This window comes from Schistocerca nitens, chromosome 5 (genome assembly GCF_023898315.1).
Source record: "Schistocerca nitens isolate TAMUIC-IGC-003100 chromosome 5, iqSchNite1.1, whole genome shotgun sequence".
Lineage (NCBI taxonomy): Eukaryota > Metazoa > Arthropoda > Insecta > Orthoptera > Acrididae > Schistocerca > Schistocerca nitens.
The window spans coordinates 484277028-484300521 of NC_064618.1; the positions used below are offsets into that span (position 1 = coordinate 484277028).

Sequence of the window (23494 nt, forward strand, 5' to 3'; positions counted from 1 at the left end):
GACAATTTTATTTTATATAGTTCAATAATTGTCACCTTGTATGTGTTACTTTCCATTAATGTTAGGCAAAGGTGGAGGAAAATTTTAAATTGTAGAATGGATGTCAAGCACTATCTAACTGCAGAAGAAATTGAAGATTCCATTCTGTTCTTGACAATACTGAGCCAGTGAACTGTGAAGACCTTAAGTTCCACAACTTGTGGTTCTATACATATCTTTTAATATTTTTGTAGGATGTTTAATGTTCTGGAAACTAAATGATGCAGCTCCATTGTCACATCAAAAGCAAGAATATTTTTATGCTGCCATGTATCTCATAAAACTGTGATAGCTCACAGTTTGCAGCATTGTCCCCAGAACTGACAATGGCCCTTTGGTTCAAGTGGAAGGACTGAACCAGAGAATTTGATAAGCTAAGCTGCAACTTTCTGGCCTTGTGCCATAATTGGATCCTTCTATCGCCCACCAGACTCATCTCCTGATGTAACCGAAAACTTAAGAGAAAATCTCAGTTCACTTGTGCATATGTTCCCCAATCGTATTGTAATCATTGATGGAGAGTTTAGTCCTACAACAATCAATTGGGAAAATTACAATTTTGTTAGTGGTGGGCGTGACAAGATATCCTGTGAAACATTACTAAATGCCCTCTCTTAAAACTACTTAGAACAGATGCTTTAGAACCCCACTCATGGTGGAAATATATTGGATCTAGTGGCAGCAAGTAGACCTTATCTCTTTGAGGATGGCTGCGTGGGAACTGGTATTAGTGGCTATGAGGTGATTGTGGCAGCAATGCTTACTGAATCACAAAGGACAACTGAAACAAGCATAAAGATATATACGTTCAGTAAACTGTATAAAAAATCAGTAGTGTCATATCTCAGTGAGGAACTTCAAACTTTCAGCACAGGGCAGGAGCATGTAGAGGAACTATGGCTCAAGTGTAAAAGAATAGTTGACCAAGTGCTCGAACCATGTACCTAGTAGAACAGTTCATAATAGGAGGGACCCTCTGTGGTATACAGTCACTATAAAGAAATTTCTAAAGAAACAGAGATTACTGCGTAACAGGTGTAAAACAAATTGTATGGCTATAGATAGAGAGATGCTGAATGAAATGAATTAAGCTGTCAAGAGAGTAATGCATAAACCCATCAGTGGCTTCCATAGCAGAATATAGTCAAATGATCTTTCACAAAATCCAAAGAAATTCTGATTGTGCGTAAAGGCTGTTTGTGGCACCAGATATAATGTCTAGTCCCTAGCGAATGAGACAGGAACTGAAATTGAGGGTAGCAAAGCAGTAGTTGAAATGCTTAACTCCATTTTCAAATGCTTCTTTACAAAGGAAGACTCAGGAGAATTGCCCAATTTAATCCTTGTACCACTGGAAAGATGAGCGAAATAAGTATTAGCATCAGTGGTGTTGAGAAACAACTGAAATTGTTAAAATTGAATAAATTTCCAGGGCCCAATGGAATCCCTTGTCAGATTCCATACTGGATTTGTGGCTGAGTTTGGCCTTTTTCTAATGAGATCACTTGAACACAAAACCACGCCCAGTCCTTGGAAAAAAGCACAGATCACACCCATCTACAAGGAAGGTAACAGAAGTGATCTGCAAAACTACCATCCAGTATCCTTGACATCAATTTGTTGTAGGAGCTTAGAACATTTTCTGAGCTCAAACATAATGAGGTATCTCGAACAGAATGACCTCCTCCATGCCAACCAGCATGGATATCAAAAACATCAGTCATGTTAAACCTAACTCGCACTTTTCTCACATGACGTTCTGAAAGTTTTGGATCAAGGCAGGCAGGTAGATGCAGTATTTCGTGATTTATGAAAAGCATTTGGTTCAGTACCACACTTATGCTTATTGTCAAAATTATGATCATATGGTATGTCTAGTGAAGTTCGAGACTGGGGGGTTGCAACATGTTGTCTTGGATGTCAGATGTAGAAGTAACTTTGGATGTGTCCCAGGGAAGTATGTTGGGATCTTTGCTGTTCATGTTGTATATTAATGACTTTGTAGACAATATTGATAGTAACCTCAGGCTTTTTGAAGATGATGCAGTTATCTGTAATGAAGTACTGTCTGAAAGAAGCTGCATAAATATTTGGTCAGATCTTGGTAAGATTTCAGAGAGGTTCAAAGATTGTCAGCTTACTTTAAATGTACATAATTATAAAATTTTGTACTTCAGAAAATGGAAAAATGTAGTAGCCTGTAATATCAATGAGTCACTGTTGGAATCGGCCAACTCGTACAAATATCTGAGTGTAACACTTTATTGGAATGATCACATAGGCTCAGTCATGGGTAAAGCAGGTGGTAGACCTCAGTTTATTAGTAGAATATTAGTGAGGTGCAATCAGTCTGCAAAGAAGATTGCTTACAAATCACTCATGTGACCGGTTATAGAATATTGCTCAAGTGTGTGGGTCCCATGCCAAATAGGACTTTAGCGGATATTGAACATATACAGAGAAGGGCAGCACAAATAGTCACAGATACGTTTGATCCATGAGAGAGTGTCACAGAGATACTAAAAAACTGAACTGGCAGACTCTCGAAGATAGACGTAAACTATCCTGAGAAAGTATACTAAGTTACAAGAACCGTCTTTAAATGATGACTCTAGAAATGTACTACAACCTGCTAAGTATTGCACCGATAGGGATTGTGGGGATAAGATTAGAATAGTTAGAGCATTCACAGAGGCATTCAAACAATCATTCTTCCTGCATTGCATATGTGAATGGAATGGGAAGAAACCCAAATAACATGTGCAATGGGACGTATCCTCTGCTGTGCATTTCATGGTGGTTTGCAGAGAGTAGCTGTAGGTGTTTATGTAGATAAAGAATATTTGTTAAATGTCAGGTCCTTGTCAACAACAATGAGCCAGAACATTATCACCACCTACCTAATAGCTGGTATGTCCACCTCTGGCACAGGTAACAGCAGTGATGCATCATGGCATGGAAGCACTGAGGCCTTGGTAAGTCGATGCAGGTAGTTAACACTACATTTGCACATACAAGTCACCTAATTTCCATAAATTCTGGGGAGGTGGCAATGAGCTGCCACGTTCAATCATATCCCAGACATGTTTGATCAGGTTCAGATCTGGCTTGTTGGGAGGGTCAGCACATCAATTGGAACTCGCCTCTGTGTTCCTTGAACCATTCCATCACACTCTTGGTCTTGTTACGTGACACATTATCTTGTTGAAAAATGCCACTGCCATCGGGAAACATGATTGTTGTGAAGGGGTGTAAGTGGTCTGCAACCATTTTATGATACTCCTTGGCTATCATGTGCCTTACATGAGCTTCACTGGACCCGTGTATACCATGAATGTTCTCCAGAAAAAAATGGAGCTGCTGCCAGCTTGTCTCTGTCCTGAAGTACGGGTGTCAAGGAGCTGTTCCTCTGGAAGATGACGAAATTGTATTATTGGTGATATTTGTTTTATGGACATTAGGCTGGGCTCCAAAGCATAATTCTCTGCCTAACTTCATCTTCCAATCCTGGAGATGTCATTGGAGGCTGCAATGATTGATGAAGAAGGTATCAGGATGTATCGGGCTGTGTAACACTCTGCCACTGCCCCAACATCCGTTGACAATGGTCACGTCCCCATTTAAGTCATAGTTGCCAGTGTTGTGGTGTTAACATTGACGCATGCATGGATCGTTGGCTACAGAGGCCCAACATTTGTTTGGTGTACTGTGTGTTCAGCACACTTGTACTCTGCCCAGCATTAAAGTCAGATGTTAGTTCTGCCATAGTTCACCAACTGTCCTGTTTTATCAGTCTGCCCAGCCTACAATGTATGGCATATATAATGAGGGGTGGCCACCCAATCCCACAATGTCTGTACATGGTTTCACCACGTGACAGCACTCCTCAAACAACTGACAAGTTGTACAGTTTCCAAAATGCTCATTCTGAGCCTCTGGGCCATCATAATCTCCTCTTAGTCAAACTTAGATAGATTGTGCACCTTTCCCATTCTACACAAGGACAGCACACTCACTGATACTACATGCATTGTGCATGTGTCTGCTTGGCAGTCATTTCTTGTCAGGTGACACTGCTGTCACCTGGATGGATTTATATCAAACATAGGTCAGTGCTCTTAAGGTACTGGCTGATCAGTGTATATATAGGATATTTTATATCTGTTTAACATATGTATATTGACTGTCTAAATACAGTCAAATAAACCCATTAGAGAAACTGCTAAGATCTCAAAATTATGGACTGGCACTAATCCCTTGGCAATTAGCAGTTTGGGTACTTTTTAGTTGCATCACTGATGGTTCAAGTTATAACAGAAATCAGTAAATATTTTCATCTTTGTGTTAATAGTTCTAAGGAAAGTGATGTAGACTGTGATTTTGCATGTTTATATAATATAGGAATTGATTTCTGTTACAGAACAAATGGAAATGCAGTCACATACCACAGAAAATATATTTTCTTCTCCGAAGCGAGGATTTGATTTTTCACAAAACACTAGTTCTTCACTCTTTAGTAGCTCAGAGGGAGCAGGATTCAACTTTGCCTCACAATTACCATCAAGCAAGGATTCATCTGCTCCAGGATCATCAGCAAGCAGCACAAATCCATTTGTCTTTGGCTCTACATCTTATTTAGATACCAAAGGTGATGATTCATTGAGCAAAAGTTGAAGAATGTCCTTCTTTGTATTTATAACAACGAAAACAATCAATTATTGATAAAAATATTTAATTGGATAGATAAAAGAAATCTACACACCAAGCGGTGGCAGAACACACAAACATAAAAGACTGTTGTGATTGGCAAGCTTTCGAAGCCAGTGGCCATTGGCTTTGAAAGATTGCCAATCACAACAATCTTTTATGTGTGTGTATTCTGCTGCCGTTTGGTGAGTAGATTTTTTATCTTCTTTATATTTAGATATTTTATGCCAGGTAGCAAGTTAATGGTGTTTTGGAATAGGTGATGTTTTCATGTGTTATCTCTAGGGAGCCATCAACTTTGTAAATTTACAGTGAAATAAATTTGTTGGTAATGTACCTTGATGGTTTTCTGTCTTTGGCAGTGATGACTGTGGTCCAGCCAGTGAAACCTGCAGTGGTAGAAGGACAACCGGTAGTGCAAGACAGACTCGAAGCAAAGGCTACTAGTTCAGTCACAGCACTACAGTCCTCAAATGACCTCACTAGAGAGCATGAGAAAGAAAAGGAGAAGGAAAAAGAGAAGGACAAAGAGAGTAGTAAGTTTGCTGCTTTGCAGAAGTGGCTGAAGGGTGAGGAGGGTCGTCATACATCAGAGAAACGAGGCTCACCAGGAAGGTTTGTTGAAAATAAAAATAACCATTGAAATTTCCAATGCTGTTGACTGATAAGACTTTGCCATCACTTGAGAAGGTGTAATTTTTAGACATAGACTTACCTTGATACGTGCAGTGTTTATATAAAAGGGAAAATTGTATTATTGGTGATATTTGTTTTATGGACATAAGGCCAGGCTCCAAAGCATAATTCTCTGCCTAACATCATCTTTCAATGCTGGAGATGTCATTGGAGGCTTCAGTGATTCAGAAAGCAGTTACACAGTCTCAAAAAAACTCAGCAAGCTTGAGAAGGTCTAATTGTTAGATGTAGACTTATCTTAAGATGTGCGGCGTTTGGTGAATTTGTTGGAGACTGTAACTGCTTTCTGAGTCATTGAAGCCTCTGATGGTGCATTCAGCATTGGAAAAGTACTGTAAGGCAGGGAACTGCGCTATGGACCATGGCCTAATGCCCAGAAAACAAATACCAGCAATAATGGAAATGCTGGCCATGAAAGCCTGCATTACATGAAGGAAAATTGCATTCATAAAATTTTAACAATTCACCAAGCGATAAAGGGCTGACCACACTTTGATTTCGGAGGTGCAGATACCAGAAAACACAATAGAAAGACATTAAAACAGATAAGTGCAATCATAGTTTGAGACCCACGAGTTCTTTCTTTAGGGGAGAAAAGAATAAATAATTGGTGGTAGGGGAGGGGTGTTTTTTGGGGGGGAGGGGGGGGGATTAGAGTGGGCTATGCAGAACACAGTCTAAGAAGGAACTACCTTTTATGAGGACAAAGGGAGGCAAAAATTACGGAAGTTCATCATCTAGAGGTAGGAGGTCAAGGTAACACATTAATAAGAAGTATGTCACCTCCACTACAGTGCAGTAAAAAAGAGAAATAGAACGAGAAGTAAATTAAGAAGAAGAAGAAAAGATAACAAGTGAAAAAGAATTATACAAGGGGAAGAGGAAAAATAGAAAAGCTAGAGGCCTGTAGTGAAGAAGAGTGCAGAAGGGTGGCAGAATGAGAGGTAATGTTAGAAAACAAGTTCAAGGAAACTGTGCTGTGTTAGAAAATCTAAATGGCTTTTGTGGTATAGTAAGTATCAGGTCTCTTGAGTCATTTGTAGAATATGCTCAGCAGATACACAGTTCATGTGTATATTTCCATATGATCTTGCAGGTTGAGGTGGTCATCCCTATATAGAAAAGAAGACCCTGAATATAAATAAGGTGATTCTCGCCCCCCCCCCCCCCCCCAGTCCCCCTCCCCCCCACACACATTTTTTTTAAGAGGATTCTGGAGAAAAAATTATTTTTTATTACATGAGTGTGGTTTGAAAACTTCTCAGAATGGAATATAAAAAAAGTACTTACATCACTGAAACTTTTTTTGTTTTTCGATGTAGTCTCCTTGTAGATTAATGCACTTGGTCCAACAATGTTCCAGTGCCTTGATCCCATCTTGAAAATGAGTTTCCTCCAGGCCTGCAAAATAGTTGTCAAATTCAGCTATCAATTCATTTGAAGTGAATCTTTGTCTGCCAAGAAAAATTTTCAATTTTGGGAAGAGATGCATGGATCATCATCTAAGTTCTCCCAACCAAATTTAAATTTATTTGTCCACTTGGCAACAGTTGGATATGAATGTGCAGAGTCCCCCAGTGCACTCTGGAAATCGGAATGAATGTCATTTGCTTTCATACCTTTCTTTACGAATTATTTAATCACTGCTCGAATCACGATTTTTTCCACCTTCGCAAATCACTAAGCGGGAACAACAGAGCCATGTCACTGCCACAGCTCTCTTCAAGAGCAGTGACGTGGCATGTGTTTACAGGCAACCGTTCAATGAATATCATGTGAACTACTCGTTGCGCTAGCGCTGACCTCTCGTGGCAATTCTGAGAACTTTTGGAACCACCCTCGTATTCTGACTAATCAAAGTTACAAAATTTTATGGATGTAAGGGATCTGTCTAAAATGTTAACATTACACCTATTCTAAATTTATGCTATTTATTGACTGTCTACATTTTGGTAATATAGGGAGAAATAAAATAAATAAGAAGAAATTGTTTAAATTAATTTTTAGCTTCACAGTTTTTTTTTTTGTTTACTTAGCCCATCGTCTGTGTATGATCGTACCTATCAGTTACTGCTAGTGAACCACAACTTCTAAACAGCATTCCGTATGAGCAGACAAGTTGCATTTTTGCCTCTGGTTACTCATACTTTAGATACTTGAGCTATGCACAGCTCTATTTAAAAGGAATAGTTCGATGTCAAAGGATCGAGCTGTGCACATCTGCTTTCGTGCCCCACAGCTAATTTGTGACAAATAGTAAACTGTAGCTGTGATCCTGCAATCAAATAGTCTGTGCATTGGCTAGAACTGTGAATTAATAAAACACAGAATATAAAAGTTAAATACATAATTTAATAACAAGGGTTTTATTCTAATGTCAGTAATTGATATAGACGACTGGGAATTATGGTGAAATATGATTATTCAAGAAAGGAAATCTCAAATAAATGGGAAGTGGTCCTACAGTATTCATTTAAAACACAGACAGAAGATACCCTTCTCAAATGCAGTAAAGTTATGTTGAGAGCATTGCGAGAATGGTTACAAAATCCCGAAACTAAGTTGTCATCAAAGATAGGTGAAATATTGGCCAGATCAAAACAGTTGAGTGTACAACATGATGATTTACAAATTAACACCTGTGATACTAAGAATAGTAACTCTTACTGTGTCTATTCACAGTTTCATAATATAAGCGAAAAGTTAGAGTCCTACTCTGGAGCACATTCAGACCTCTTGATATATTAAGTCCCTTCAGTAGTTAAAATTTGGTAGCCACTGTTCACCACCCAGATTCAATTACCTATATGACTGAATCATGCGCTTTTGTCATAGACAGGCCTGCCTTCATCAAACACTGAACATAAAGCATCCAGCATCACTCCCTTGAGCTCTTCGCTTAGAAAGCCTGAGTCTCTACTTGACTCCCATAGTGTTTTACCATTGTCTGCTCTACAATTGGTTGAAAGCCATCCCCACCAAAGTACATCATTCTTAAACTCTGCTGACATGATTTGACTCACAATGGCCACTTCTCAGAGTAAACTAATATATTACAACAATATTTAAGTAAAGAAATATTATAAACATTCAGTCACACTCAAACCATTTACAATAAACATAAATAAATAAGTCAGTGTTCTTGCACAAGTATGCTCATGATAAATAACAACAGATTGTCATTAATATTGTTTAAACAATCATTTAGGCCTTCTTATCAGACGTGTGTTTCGGCACTCTTCCTCAAAGGTGGTATCAGCTACCACATGCGAATGACCCCCCCCCCTCCCCCGCCCTTAAATTATAATTATTTTGTATTATCAGTTGTAAAATAATATTTAAATAAAATTACTGTAAAAATAGTAAACTGTTCATTAAATAAATACACAAGTATGACAAAATATGAGATATTCATAGAGTATTCATTTGATGCGTAATTGTTGAGGATGCAATGAGCTGACGAACATTTGCATAATGAAAAGATAAAAAAAAAAAATACAATAAATCAAGAAATTAAGTAGATACATTTATGTAGCTTTCAACAATGATAGATATAGTGCAATACTGTCATCTGAGATATCGTATGTTGAAATCGCCTGAAGCATTTAAAAGTTGTTAATTCAGAGGTTTAATGCGAAAATATTTAGTCACTGTAAATTGTTAACTTTTGTTGTTTTACGGATATTGAAATTGTGTTTTGTTGGATATGCCCCTTTTTTCTGGGATCACCAGAGTATCCAGATTTGCATTAATATTTGATTGTAAATTATCACAGAAATGGTTCCAGCAATGTCTGCTTGTGAGATGTCTGCTTGTGTCTGTATATGTGTGGATGGATATGTGTGTGTGTGCGCGAGTGTATACCCGTCCTTTTTTCCCCCTAGGGTAAGTCTTTCCGCTCCCGGGATTGGAATGACTCCTTACCCTCTCCCCTAAAACCCACATCCTTTCGTCTTTCCCTCTCCTTCCCTCTTTCCTGATGAGGCAACAGTTTGTTGCGAAAGCTTGAATGTTGTGTGTATGTTTGTGTTTGTTTGTGTGTCTATCGACCTGCCAGCGCTTTCGTTCGGTAAGTCACATCATCTTTGTTTTTATATATATATATATATATATATATATATATATATATATATATATATATATATATATATATAAAAAGAAAGATGATGAGACTTACCAAACAAAAGCGCTGGCAGGTCGATAGACACACAAACAAACACAAATATACACACAAAATTCAAGCTTTCGCAACAAACTGTTGCCTCATCAGGAAAGAGGGAAGGAGAGGGAAAGACGAAAGGATATGGGTTTTAAGGGAGAGGGTAAGGAGTCATTCCAATCCCGGGAGGGGAAAAAAAGGACGGGTATACACTCGCACACACACACATATCCATCCACACATATACAGACACAAGCAGACATATTTAAATATGTGTATTTTGTCTACTTTTGACCAAGGCCTTGTTGGTCGAAAGCTAATTTTCTGACAGTCTTTTTGTTGTGCCTTTCTGTGAAGTCAGATGTTGTCAGGAATTCTACTGAGGTAGTTACAAAATCTTGAGAGGAGCCTAGGATTTTTATAAATTTCTGCAGTCATCTGAAAGGGAAGTATGATGTCATGAGAAACAGATGTTGTACCTCAAAGCATCGAATAGTAGACACAGCTCCTCCACTGCACACTCCTCATGGTTAACCATCAGTGCAGTGAAGGAGGATGATGATAGAGTGGTCTGTCTTTAGATCATGGTTGGCTGTATATTAAGTTGGAGTAGATTTGATATGAGTATGTATTTTTTAGAAAAGTTTGGGGCAGAATACTGGCAGTGACAAACTCCTAGAATGCCTGTAGATGATGTCTATTCATACTACTTGTGTCTTACTTCTCACCACTCTATCCCTAATAAAACTTTGACTTCTTACACTTTCTCACATGTTTTCTGATACGAATCCCTCTTAGGCTGGGTTCAATGTTCAGAATGCCTCCCCACCCTCTCCTCTTCTCCCAAGTATATCTGTACTACTGTCCTGCCAATAAGAACTCATAAATGTTGATAAGACTACCCCTAGCTTTTGCAACGACATCTCTCCTTATGATTTACACAGTATTTGCTTAATTTATTCAGGGTAGAGAAGCCTGCCATTCACCTTTAAGTCATTTAGAGAAACCATAGAAAACCTAAATCTGGATGGATTGATGCTTTGAACCACTTCTCTCCTGAACATGAGTCCATTGTCTAAAACACTTACACCAGCTCACTCAAGTCACATGCTCTGTGTGGAGAAAGCCACCATTAGTTTTCTCTTTGTTCTCTTTATTTACAAGGTGACACAAAAATAAAATAATTTATAAACGTTATTTATCATTATTATTATCTATAAATATTACAATTATTTACATTTATATATAATTATTTATAAATCTTTATAAATTATTATATCTATAAACAAAGATAGACCTGCCAGTGCTTTCGTTTGGTAAGTCACATCATCTTTGTTTTTAGATATATTTTTCCCACGTGGAATGTTTCCCTCTATTATATTTGTAAATTATTATTTATTTAATGTTATTTGAACAGTATAAAACACAAAATGCTGTCTTAAGAAGCCTGTGTACCTTTCTTGTAGCATCCATGAAGACAAAATTAGACTAATTATAGCTCACACAAAGGCAAATTAAGCAGTTATTTTTCTCATTCTTCATGCATGAATGGAATAGGAAGAAATCTTAATACACAGTGCAAAGGGGAGTGAGTACACTGTGCCACACACTTGGACGTTGTTTGCAGAGTATGGATATAGATGCAGTAAATATCTGTCACAAGTTTTTATTTTTTATGCAGATAATCTTATAGAGACATGAATCCCTCAAATTCTAAACATTCTTTGTTGCAGTTATATTTGTGTACAGTGCATATGTATGATTTTTGTCCTGAATCGGCCATGTATGCTTTATTAAACAAACCAAAGTAAGTAATGAATGCAAAACAATAGGTGATGTTCAGATACAAAAGGAACATTCCTACATGTTTTAATTAATTTGATTGATGCTGCACATTTTGACATGTTTGTGAAGAAGTCTTATACATGAAGATGTTTTTCTAGTATGTGTGGTGTGTGTGTGTGCGTGCGTGCGTGCGTGCGTGTGTGTGTGTGTGTGTGTGTGTGCGCGCGCGCGCTGTTTTACAGATAGAATATCTATAAAGGAACAATATTTATGTCTCAATAGGGACTTGCCACCTGAATTAGCTGGGGTATCAGTGAAAGACCTAGTGAAGGCAATTGGTGAGAGTCGTGCTAATGGAAATGGTGTTACACCCCCTGGCACTCCACGCAGAACCTCACGCAGTTCAAGTCCGAAGGCCAGTGCACCAGGAACTGTGTCCCCACGCCTAAGCCGCAGCTCGAGCCCCGTTCCAATTCCAGGTAAAATATTTGGAGAAATGTGTAGTTGTGGTTTTACTCAGATGTTTACTATATCCTGCGTCAGAATGCTTGATAAGTTTTTCTAGAAATGTTGGTGTGCCATCATTCAGCTCTTTTCAGTTTTGTTGTGCTTTCTTATATGCAGCTGACTTCATATGCAAGGTAGTATCCAATTTTTCTAACTGGGCTGCGATATGAGCATCACTTTCAGTAATGCAATGCAATATCCTGTGGTGCTTCCAGGGTAGCAGATATTCAGAATTATGAAAAATAAATGAACAAGAGTTGAAACCATACATGTGCTGTGAATCTCAGAAAGGAACAGCAGTGATGGAGGTGCAACCAATGTCTTCGTTTCTTAGCAGCAGAATCGACAGAAAAAATAAAACTTCTTTTAAGAGTACATACAGTAAGAATAATAGGACCCACCATATAGTTTCGTAGTTCACATTATATACGAGGGCGGTTCAGAAAGTAACCTCCGATTGGTCACAGTGCGGGTTGTGGGGGGAGTAGCGACGCCATCTGTGCGTTCACGCACTCAATAGGTCAGTCGGCATCAAGCCGTGGTCGAGTGAACGTCGTACCTGCGCTAGTTTAGTTTTTGTGGCAGTTTGAAATGTGTGCTGCAATAGAAAACCCCGCCAAATGTGAAGTGTGATTCATCGTGAGCTTTGTGCCGTGTACGGACCAATAGTTATGAGTGAAGGAGTTGTCCGTGAATGGGTACATTTATTTAAAAGTGGACGAGAAAACATTCATGATGAAGAGAGGAGTGGTAGACCATCATTGGTGACTGACGAACTCGTTCAGACAGTTGATGCAAAAGTTCGTGAAAATCGACGTTTCTCAATGTCGGAGTTGTCTACTGGTTTTCCACAGATTTCTAAGACTCTCTTGCACGAGATAGTGACAGCAAGATTGGGTTACCGTAAGTTCTGTGCACGATGGGTGCCCAAAATTCTTACCGACCACCACAAAACTCAAAGAATGGCCTCTGCATTAGACTTTCTGTCACGTTATGAGGACGAAGGAGAACCATTGTTAAGCAGAATCGTGACCGGTGACGAAACCTGGATTAAGTACGTGAACCCTGAGACAAAAGAACAATCAAAGATGTGGGCACATTCAAATTCGCCTACCAAACCAAGAAAAGCCTCGCAAGATTTTTCTGCCAGAAAACTGATGGCAATGGTGTTTTGGGATGCCAAAGGGGTGTTGTTGGTTGAATTCATGGAACGTGGTACGACCATTAATCAAGACGTGTACTGTGAAACAATAAAAAAGTTACGATGGGCTATACAGAACAAACGCTGTGGTATGCTGACTTTCGGTATCGTTTTTTTGCACGATAACGCCCGTCCTCACTCTGCTCGCAGAACAACGGCCCTTCTTGAGTCCTTCAAGTGGGACGTTATCAACCATCCACCTTACAGCCCAGACCTGGCGCCAAGTGATTATCACCTCTTCATGCATTTGAAGAAATGGCTCGGGTCACAGCGGTTTGATGACGACGAAGAGCTCAAAGATGCGGTCACAGGCTGGCTCCAGGCACAAGCGGGTGATTTTTATGCAGAAGGAATTTCAAAGCTTGTGAAGAGATACGATAAGTGCCTCAATCGCTATGGAGACTATGTAGAAAAATAGTGCAAAGATGTAGTTGTAAGATGTATATATTAAAATATTTTTATTTAACTTGGTGTATTTTTTTAAATCAACCGGAGGTTACTTTCTGAATGGCCCTCGTAGTTTCACAGTTCACATTTGGTGATAATATCTATCTTAGAATTATCACTACTGTATTATCTGTAGACCAAGGGACTTCAATATTTCTGCTGAACTTCTTGACAGCTGAATAGTAGTAGTTTTTATTTAACATATGATGAAAACAAGTAAATGAAAGTAGTAGCATTTTGAAACCCACAAGAAGCTTTATTACACTACATTATATTATTGTTAATTTACTTTATTATAAGCAATAAGAGTATTCCCATGAATTTAGTGTGGCATGGGTGAGAGGTCAGAGAGACAAGCACATTATGTCATGTATTGGCAAGTTAAAGAATGCAAATTCAGACTCAGTATATCAGTGCCAAACAGGAAAAACTGGAGTTGAAAGTGGTTTTGATAACTCTTTTGGTACTTTTCTTCCTGATTAATAAAAAGTTAGCTTCTCTGTTAAATTAAAAATAAATAAATTAACTGGTACAAAGAGTTAACACAAATTAGAGAAAACATGCTTATTTTGTATTGAATATATAACAGTGAGGATAATCAAGGGACTGAGCAGAGAGATATGATTTATTATGCTTACCTTTGAAATAAAAAGTATTACAAAGCTAAGCTCATACAAGCCAAAAAAGCAGCATATGAAAGGTACATAAAGGTGTTCCATATAACTGTAAGGCAGCATAGGACGTTATAAGACAAGATAATTCTTGTAACCAGGTATATCAAACTCTGCTCAGTCTAGGATAATTGCGTGACCACTGTGTCACATTTAGAGAACTCGGAGACAGAATTATAGCCACAGACAAATCTGCAAGGGATCTGCTTGGTTCCTATGTGTCTGAATGGCCCATCTTTCATTAGGATGAAATCATGCTCAGTGAGGTCTGTAAAATGTTTCTGACAAAAACAGCCCCTACAGAACTACTGCCCAGTTTCTGCTGTGCCAGTACTCTCAAAAATATTTGATTCACCATGTACATTCAACTAACCAATTATTTTGAAAAGCATGACCTTTGCAACAATCAGCATTGATTTTGGCCAGGTAAATATACCACTGCAGCTGTTCTGGAAATTTTTGGTCAGACTTTTTAACAACTTTCAAAAATAAGAAGCTGGTGTCATTATGCAATGGAAGGAAAGCTTGTGTCTGTATATGTGTGGATGGATATGTGTGTGTGTGCGAGTGTATACCTGTCCTTTTTTCCCCCTGAGGTAAGTCTTTCCGCTCCCGGGATTGGAATGACTCCTTACCCTCTCCCTTAAAACCCACATCCTTTCGTCTTTCCCTCTCCTTCCCCTCTTTCCTGATGAGGCAACAGTTTGTTGCGAAAGCTTGAATTTTGTGTGTGTGTTTGTGTTTGTTTGTGTGTCTATCGACCTGCCAGCACTTTCGTTCGGTAAGTCACATCATCTTTGTTTTTAGATATATTTTTCCCACGTGGAATGTTTCCCTCTATTATATTGATAACAGTATTATGGTATACACAAATCTACATTAGCAGTAATTTCCTCCTACTTGAGTAATAGAAGACAGTTTGTCTCAATTAGAAATAGACATTATTCCTTGTAAAAATTGGTACAGGTGTTCCATAGGGTTCTGTCCTTGGCTCCTTGTTCTTCATTACTGCTTTCAGTGACCTGCCCAGTTGTGTGTCACAACTCTAATCTCTTATGCTGAAGACACAACTTCACTTACTTCACATCACAAGATCCCAACTCTTGATAAGATTATGCAAGACTCTCTTGACTTTGCATTGAATTGGTTTGCAGCCAATAAACTTATTTGTAATTCAGACAAAAGCTCATATTAGGATTGTCTAAGAATATAGAAAGTAAATGTGGGGAAAAAATTGTTCGTGTAACATTCATGACTGGTTCTACAGAGCATGTCACCCTCTTTTTACCAGGTTTAGGATACTAACAGTTGTGAAGGAAAATATTGACTTTGAAAGGCACAGGCTAGCAATAACAGGAAACTCCCAGAATATGAATATCTACAAAATCTTTGAACTAGTTTCCTCTCCCTGCTTGATTCATGCCATTTAAAAATTTCAAAAATAAAATGCTATATCTGGCTAACAAAAAACCTGCATTGCATTATCAAAGAATCTCTGATATGGCCAATGTTGATTTTAATATTTACAACTACAGCTGCACTCTTTCACTATGTATGAACAGTGTTAATTTTAGTAATTAAGACTGTAGGTGCACCATGTAATTTGACTACACTACTGTTATTTATGTATGATGAAGCCTGTTTCATGTAAAATGATCAGTGGCAAATAAATAAAGGTTAAAGGAAGTTCATTGTTTTTGCCTATTGTCATCAATCCAAACAAAGAGCAGTGTACTTTCAGAAGAATACTCCTATCATCTCAAAAGAATTAAACAGTGGAAGATGAATAAAGTAAAACAATCTTCTCTGCTCCTTTCATTATCTGAATTTTTTTTTGATATGTGAATAAGTTTGTGTAGATATCACATCAAACTCTGATACTACTTGATTTTATTGTTATATGAGATCAATATAGTATCTCACACTTCTCTATCCTTATAAAACACTTTATTGAAAAATGAATAACTCCAATGTACTTGACTGCTTTGGCTTGCTTGTTTTTGTGTCTTTCACCAACTATAGCTCAAATTGGAAGGCTGTAGGGATTGATAGCATTGGACAAGAATAACGGGTTTTCTGAGGTGGTGTGATGAAGTTTCTCACAAGTGTCAACAACTGAGATGATCTAGATATGTTTTGGCACTGCTTCCAGGATCCATTTAAAGAATTGTGAGAGGTTTTTACACCTATGCTTACATATAAATGGGGTTGCTAAGTGTAATCATGGCTAATTGATGAAAATTGTGTCTTTGATGAAAAGGCAATGGCTGCAAAGGCAGACTTGGAAATTTTGGATACTGCTTCATAGGCCTGTTCATTCTGCAAAAAAATTTCTATAGAGGTGCTGTGAAGGCTTTTTGACATTATGTCACCAGTAGCAGCTCACTGTGAGCTAGTAGTTGACAAGTTCATTATTAGAAAGTCCAGCACAGACTCATAACTAAGAGATGGGAGGTAAACTAAAAAATAACCACAGGATATAGATAAAAATATGTTTTGCTTAACTTTCAGAGAATTCCTGTCTTGAGAAAGTTGAGAATGTGTACTCCCCCCCCCCCCCCCCCTCTCTCTCTCTCTCGCACACACACACAAAAAACAAACACAGTCATTGTTGTCTCCTAAAGACTCTTAAGTGAGAACTGGCTGACTAGTCAGTGAGACTGAGCAGCAACTGGCATACTGTCTACTCCAGTGATGCACAAAAGCTTGTTGATACATAAAAAGTTTACCATGACAGTGCAGATCTGTATACTAGTTGGAAGACATCCTGCTGTACACCATGGGCTGAAGGTAAAAATATTTAATTGCCAGATCGGTTTTGGGGTGTTTGGCCTATTATTGGTGGCATCTGATAGAGAGGACAAATGAATAAGTGCATACATAGCAATGTCTGCATGCATTACAATAGAAAAATAAGGTTACTTACTGTTGTGTGTGTGTGGATATCAAATAATGGGTGCGTCAGATATGATATATTTATAATGTTAATGATGTGAAGCTAGAAGTCATAGAATATCCATGGATATTTGATTTCTAATTATAATCATGTCTGTATGATCACAGTAGGATCCACCACCTGTCTCTCTACACAGGTTGTCTTGTGTACATGTTATAACTATCAAACACTAAACATCACAAATCTTAGTTACATTGGACACCACTGTCACAGAGAAAATATGGAACTGTTGGTCAGTGCAAAGAGCCTTATGTTAGAGATATCTTGCTATCTCTGATATCGTATCAAGATACACCTGCGACATGCATTCACTATATGTATTGAATACATTACTTGGAAAAATAGTGTATAAGAGTACAGTATATAAAGTATATGATTTGTTCTTCCCTTGTAGATATTTGTGTTGCTAAGCATAGGCTTGTCATTGATGTGTAAGTGCAATTGGTGGTGCTATCTTGGTGTTAACTTTCTCCTGCTGCTATTTTCCCTTTTAGTTGGTGTTAACTGTCTCCTGCTGCTAATTTCCCTTTAAACTCAATGTAGAAACAATTTCTTTAGCATATTGGTTTCAAAACTATTTGTGAGTCAATTATTATTTTCTATTTCTACCTATACTGTGTTGAAGGATATTTCGTGTACCACTGTCACTACCTCCATTTACTGTTGTAGTCGTAAATGATGAATGTGGAAAATGACTTTTGGTTAGCCTCTGTATGAGCTCAAATTTCTATAATTTTACCTTGATGGTCTACTCAGAGATATATGAGGATTGCTCAAAAAGTAAGATTGCGCAGGCAACATATATTCGATTATCGAACTTTTTTGTTGTTGTTATGTTGGTACACATGTCCTGAACATATGTTCACAGTTTCAAGTGTACGGAATACTTTGTTTTTGACAGATAGAAAGGTTAGGTGTGTTTTAGTGTGCTTGGCAATTTTTGATTATTATAAAAAATATTTTGGAAAATCATCAAATTAGCATAAGAGAAGTTGCTAAGGATGTTGGCATATCAGTCGGCTCATGACATGCAAGTTTTTTGGATGTTTTGGGCATGACACATTATTCCAAAACTTCTCAATTTTGATCAGAAGAACCATCTCATGAACATCGCTTAGGAGCTCTTGGATGATGTCAACGATGATCCTGATATGCTCAAAAGGTTCATATCTGATGACAAAACATGGATTTATGGTTACAATGTCGAAACCAAAGCCCAGTTGTCCCAATGGAGGCATCCTGGAGAGCCAAGACTGAAAAAAGGACAGCAAAGTCGACCAAATGTCAAAGTTTTGCTCACTGTTTTTTTTTTTTTTTTTTCCCCCCCCCCCCCCCCCCCCCAATTGCAATGGCATAATGCATCATGAATTTTTGCCTCAAGGTAGTACAGTCAATAAGGAGTATTACCTTGACGTTGTATGCCATTTACAAGAAGCAATATGCAAAAAAACGTCCGGAGCTGTAGAAAGCAGTTCATGGCCTTTACATCACGACAATGCACCTGCTCATTCACCATTGCTTGTGAGAGATTTTTTGGCCAAAAAAACATGACACTCATGCCTCAGCCACCATATTCACCGGATTTGGCCCCCTGCAACTTCTTCCTGTTGCCAAAACAAGAGACCTATGAAAAGACGAAGATTTTCAACAACTGAGGAAATAAAAATTGCATCACTGGTACTCAAGGCCATATCAAAAAGTGCTTATGAGAAGTGCTTCGAGGATTGAAAGAAGCATTGGCACAGGTGTATTGTATCTGAGGAGTATTACTTTGAAGAGGACAGTGTGAATATTGATGAACATATAAATATTTTTTCATAAAAATATAGAGTCACCTTACTTTTTGAAGACACCTCGTATGTAGCTGAAAGCAATATATTGGTAAACTTATCTACGAATGCACACTCTCATTATTTTAACAGTTAATTATAACATTATGCACAGTGTCTCTCTTGTAGCATCTTCAACAGCAGTTGGATGAGCATTTCTGTGATACTTTCCCACTTACTAAACAAACCTGTGACAAAATATGCTGCTCTTCTTTGAATCTAGACTGAGGAACAATAGTGAAGTATCAGCTGAACAAGAGTTGTGCCAGCCATCTCCTTCAAGGGTAGACTCCACTTCTTGAGGATTATGCCAAGAAATTTTTGTCTAGCATCTGCCTTCCGTACTCCATATTTATGGTATCATTCCACTTTAAATGGCTGAGGGTGCATACTTCCACATATGTAGTAGATGTGCCTCTTTCTAGGGATTATACCATAATTATTTTATCACCTGGCCTGTGCACCTATTTGTGAGCAAGTTAATATTTGTTAGTGTTGACTGTCAATTGCCAATCACAGCACCAGATGTCAATTGTCTGCACGTTTCCTTGGCATTTCTCTAGAGTTGCCTTGTGTCACAATTTCTCCGTATACATCTACCAACACCCCATGGAGCTTCTGATGTTATTCTGTAGGTCATTTATATGTATTGTGAACAATAATGGCCCTATAATACACTCTCGGGGTATGGCCTATGTCAGAAGATTTCTATCCATTGAGAATGACGTGCTGTGTTTTATATGCTAGGAACTTTTCAGTCCAGTCATAAAGTTGATCTGATACTTTGTACCACTAGCAGATCATGGAGTTTTTTCTAATTGGTCAGTGGAAGTATGACTACAAATTTCCAAAAAGCTGACATAATGGCTAAAAATGAGTAACATAATAAATGAAACTGGCATGAGTTGTGCTTGGGTAGCTCAGAAGGTAGAGCACTTGCCAAAGATCCCAAGTTCGAGTCTTGGTCTGGCACACAGTTTTGATCTGCCAGGAAGTTTCATATCAATGCACACTCTGCTGCAGAGTGAAAATCTCATTCTGAAAACATAATGAATTCTATATAGAAATACACTTGCCTTACAATGGAAACTCCAGGTTGGAATATCAACAATTCATGGAAAAGATATACTGCTACTAACCATAAGATGACACATGGAGTTGTGGACAGGCACAACAAAAAGACACTTACATGTAAACTTTCAGCCAAATCCTTCTTCATTTAAGAGAACACGCACATACTTTCATTCACACAAGCAAGCACACTTCATGTACACATGACTGCCACCTCTGGCAGCTTGGACCATGGATGAGTTGCCAGAGATGTCGGCCATGTGTGCATGAGGTGTACTTGCTTGTGTGAATGAATGTGTGTTTCCTTCCTTTTCTGAAGAAGGCTTTGGCTGAAAGCTAATGTGTAAGTGTCTTTTTGTTGTGCCTGTCTGCAACTCAATGTGTCATCTTTACGGTGAGTTGCAGTGTACCTTTTCCTTATGTTATTGCTATTCTTACTTTACAATGAATGTTTAAGAGCAGTGAACCTTTCAACAAGACATTTACTGATGTCTGCCTTGCTGCTTATTAACAAGTAAAAGTCTTTCTCAGTGGAGAGTACTGCTAGTGTTCTTGGATTATATTACTTCACTGGTAGAGAAACATTTCTTTGCAACAGCTAGTGTCATTGGTTTGGTGACAAGCACTTTCAGGAGTTCTGATTTTTCACTGGAATACTCGTGCAAATTAGGTATTTGAACAGGAATTGCAGAAGTGGAACAGTACCTATGAGAGTTCTAAATTCATTCCTCATGTTTGATATTTGAATCTCCATTTTCAGATTATTGCATTCAAAGAAGGGATATATTTCACAAGACCTTTGCAGCAATCTGTATGAAAATTTACTCTCATATGAAACAAACTTTTCCTAATCAAACAAATTTGCAATGATGAGAGAAGTCCTGTGAAGTTAAAGCATTCTGCAGTCAGAGTGATAATACTTCTTTTGCAGCTACAGTTTTAGAACTTTGTTCCCTGTCCCTTCTCTTCACAGGATGCAGTAGCTCGCTGCACATGGAAATTTTACCAGTAATGTTGCCTCAGATATCCTTTGTTGTACAGTTGGTGATTCAACTACTCATTTTTGTAATTGACTGTACACTGCCTCAGCATGTGGCACAATGTGATTAAAATTGACCGAAATTGAAGTGCTGGGTGCTCTAATTTCAGACAGAGCCCTCTTGCTTGAGTAATTGTAGCAGTTTGTCAAGACGTAGGCTCAATTTGCTCCAGGCATTCTACAAGTTACTCTCTGTTTTTGTTTGCTAATCGCACAGTTTTTTATTTATAATTTCATTTGTGTTGGGCTTGAGAGGGACTTTCCTGTTCATTGTATCAGTTAGCAGCACTGTTCAATGTGAAGAACTACCAAAAGAACTAGGGTTTGCTCTAAGGTCATTGGAAAAATTATAATGTGTGTTTCCTGACTCATTGCTTGGCTTACAATCAGTTTCAACTTACGGACATAACAAGAAGAAAGGTGATAGGAGAGATGTCAATAACTATCGATCCTTTTCCCTTCTGACATAATTTCCCAAATTTATAATGTATATACAATATAATATAAATTTGTATGATTTTGTAGGTGAATGTATAAATGGCATTCCAAGTTGAGTAACTCTTCTTGAATACAAACTGTAATTTACTGAGGATATTAGTGTTGCTCGGGTGGGCACTATTCTAGAATGCAACAAACATGGAAACAGTATAGTTTGTTTGTGGTATTATGATGACATATTCTTATAAATGCTGGTCTGAAAATTTGGCCAATATCTTTACTTTTATATTTCATTTTCTTGACTAGCTTGATTTTTTCTCTAGATCCTTGATACAGAGCTTATCTTCAAGTGACGGGGAAGAGACATTTGTTTCTGTAAACCTCTGCACTGAATTATCACACATATTGACTTGACACACAGACACTGCACACCTGAGAACTGACATCTTCAAACTCACAACTGCATCCTCCCATATGACAAACATTATAAGCTGGTGTCATTATTTGTAATTTAACTGCAACGAACAAGGGAAAACTGCTACCTGTTGTTGCTGACTAGACACTTGTTATTTCAGTTTCAGAAATATAATTGCCTGTAGGCAGTAAGAAAATAACAGATATTATAAGTTAGGGAATAGTGCAGGTATGAATTAGTTTTGAAATCTGATATTTATTTGTCGTGTTGGCGAAATGATTGTGGACGAAGAGGAAACCACACTCTGTCAAGAGTGGGGAAACAAATGCCATGGCAGATATATGCCAGAGTTTTGCTCCAGTGCTCAGAATAGAAGAAAATGCCTGCCCCAGTCCCTCCTCCACACCTCGCTGTGAAACCATCGGCTGGAATGTAATCATTGGGGGTGCAGAACTGAATTTTGTACACGAATTGAACCGAGCATGTAAGAACTGACTTCCAGTGTCAAGGATGACTGTTGACATCGATGGGGCAGTTCATATATATAACTAAATAATTGTGTCACAGAGGCAGAAGAATGGATGAATTATAAGTTTTAAATCTTTATGCACTGTTAAATTTTCTCATACATTAATATTTCTCATTGATATTTCTATGGGTTTAAATAATAATTTATAACATCAAGACTGCTTACTAAGTATAATATCCATTTTACCGATTTCGGTCTTCAGTTTGATTAGTCCACTAACAGCTTTGTCATGATATATAAAAATTCATGTTATGCTCTTTGAGCATCACAAAGTAGTATTAAATGGGGTGCATTGCTCTGTTGTGCCACAGGAGGAACCACCTGTGCTCTATATGCTTATGTTTTATTCATTAGGCAGAAGTCAGTGAAAATGGCATCAATCTGAGTGCTGTATGAAAATTTACTCTCATATGAAACAAACTTTTCTTATTTAAACAAATTTGAAATCATGAGATGTCCTGTGAAGTTAAAGCATTCTGCAGCCTGAGCGATAATACATCTTTTGCAGCTACAGCTTTAGAACTTTGTTTCCTGTCCCTGTCTCTTCACAGGATGTAGCAGCTCTCTGCACATGGAAATTTTATCAGTAGTGCTGCCTCGGATATCCTTTGTGGCACTTTTAAAATGTTCTACTCCTTGTACAGTTGACTCTAGAACAGCACCAAAACTAACACCACAACAAGAAAAATGTATGTTTTCCTATGAACCATCTGACAGTCAAACCAAGTAGTGTTTACTGAAGTCACTGTGTTAGCTGTTGTACATGGGTATGTAGAACCAGAGTGCCTTCTGGACCATATGGATGAACAGAGTAACCTGGGTTTTCATGTGATTGTTTTTGTGGAATCCATGTTGAAGTAGTTCTCACAATATGTGGGTATAAAACATGTTTGCATTTGTTTGATTACCCCTGCTGCGGAAATGAGCTGTGCGTTTTTCCAGTCTCTTGGAACATTTCATTTCGTCAGCAGCATTTGACAAAATGCTGCTAGAAGAGGAGCAAGT

General features: G+C 38.1%; 1 protein-coding gene across 1 annotated transcript in view; it reads left to right on the top strand.

The window, feature by feature from the left end:
* Positions 1-23494, top strand: part of LOC126260545 (E3 ubiquitin-protein ligase MYCBP2-like) — a 389869-nt gene that overhangs the window by 55803 nt on the left and 310572 nt on the right. Inside the window, exons 9-11 of the mRNA XM_049957880.1 lie at positions 4460-4687; positions 5109-5361; positions 11669-11865. Coding sequence (XP_049813837.1) covers positions 4460-4687; positions 5109-5361; positions 11669-11865 — 678 coding nt within the window. The remainder of the gene's footprint in view (positions 1-4459; positions 4688-5108; positions 5362-11668; positions 11866-23494) is intronic.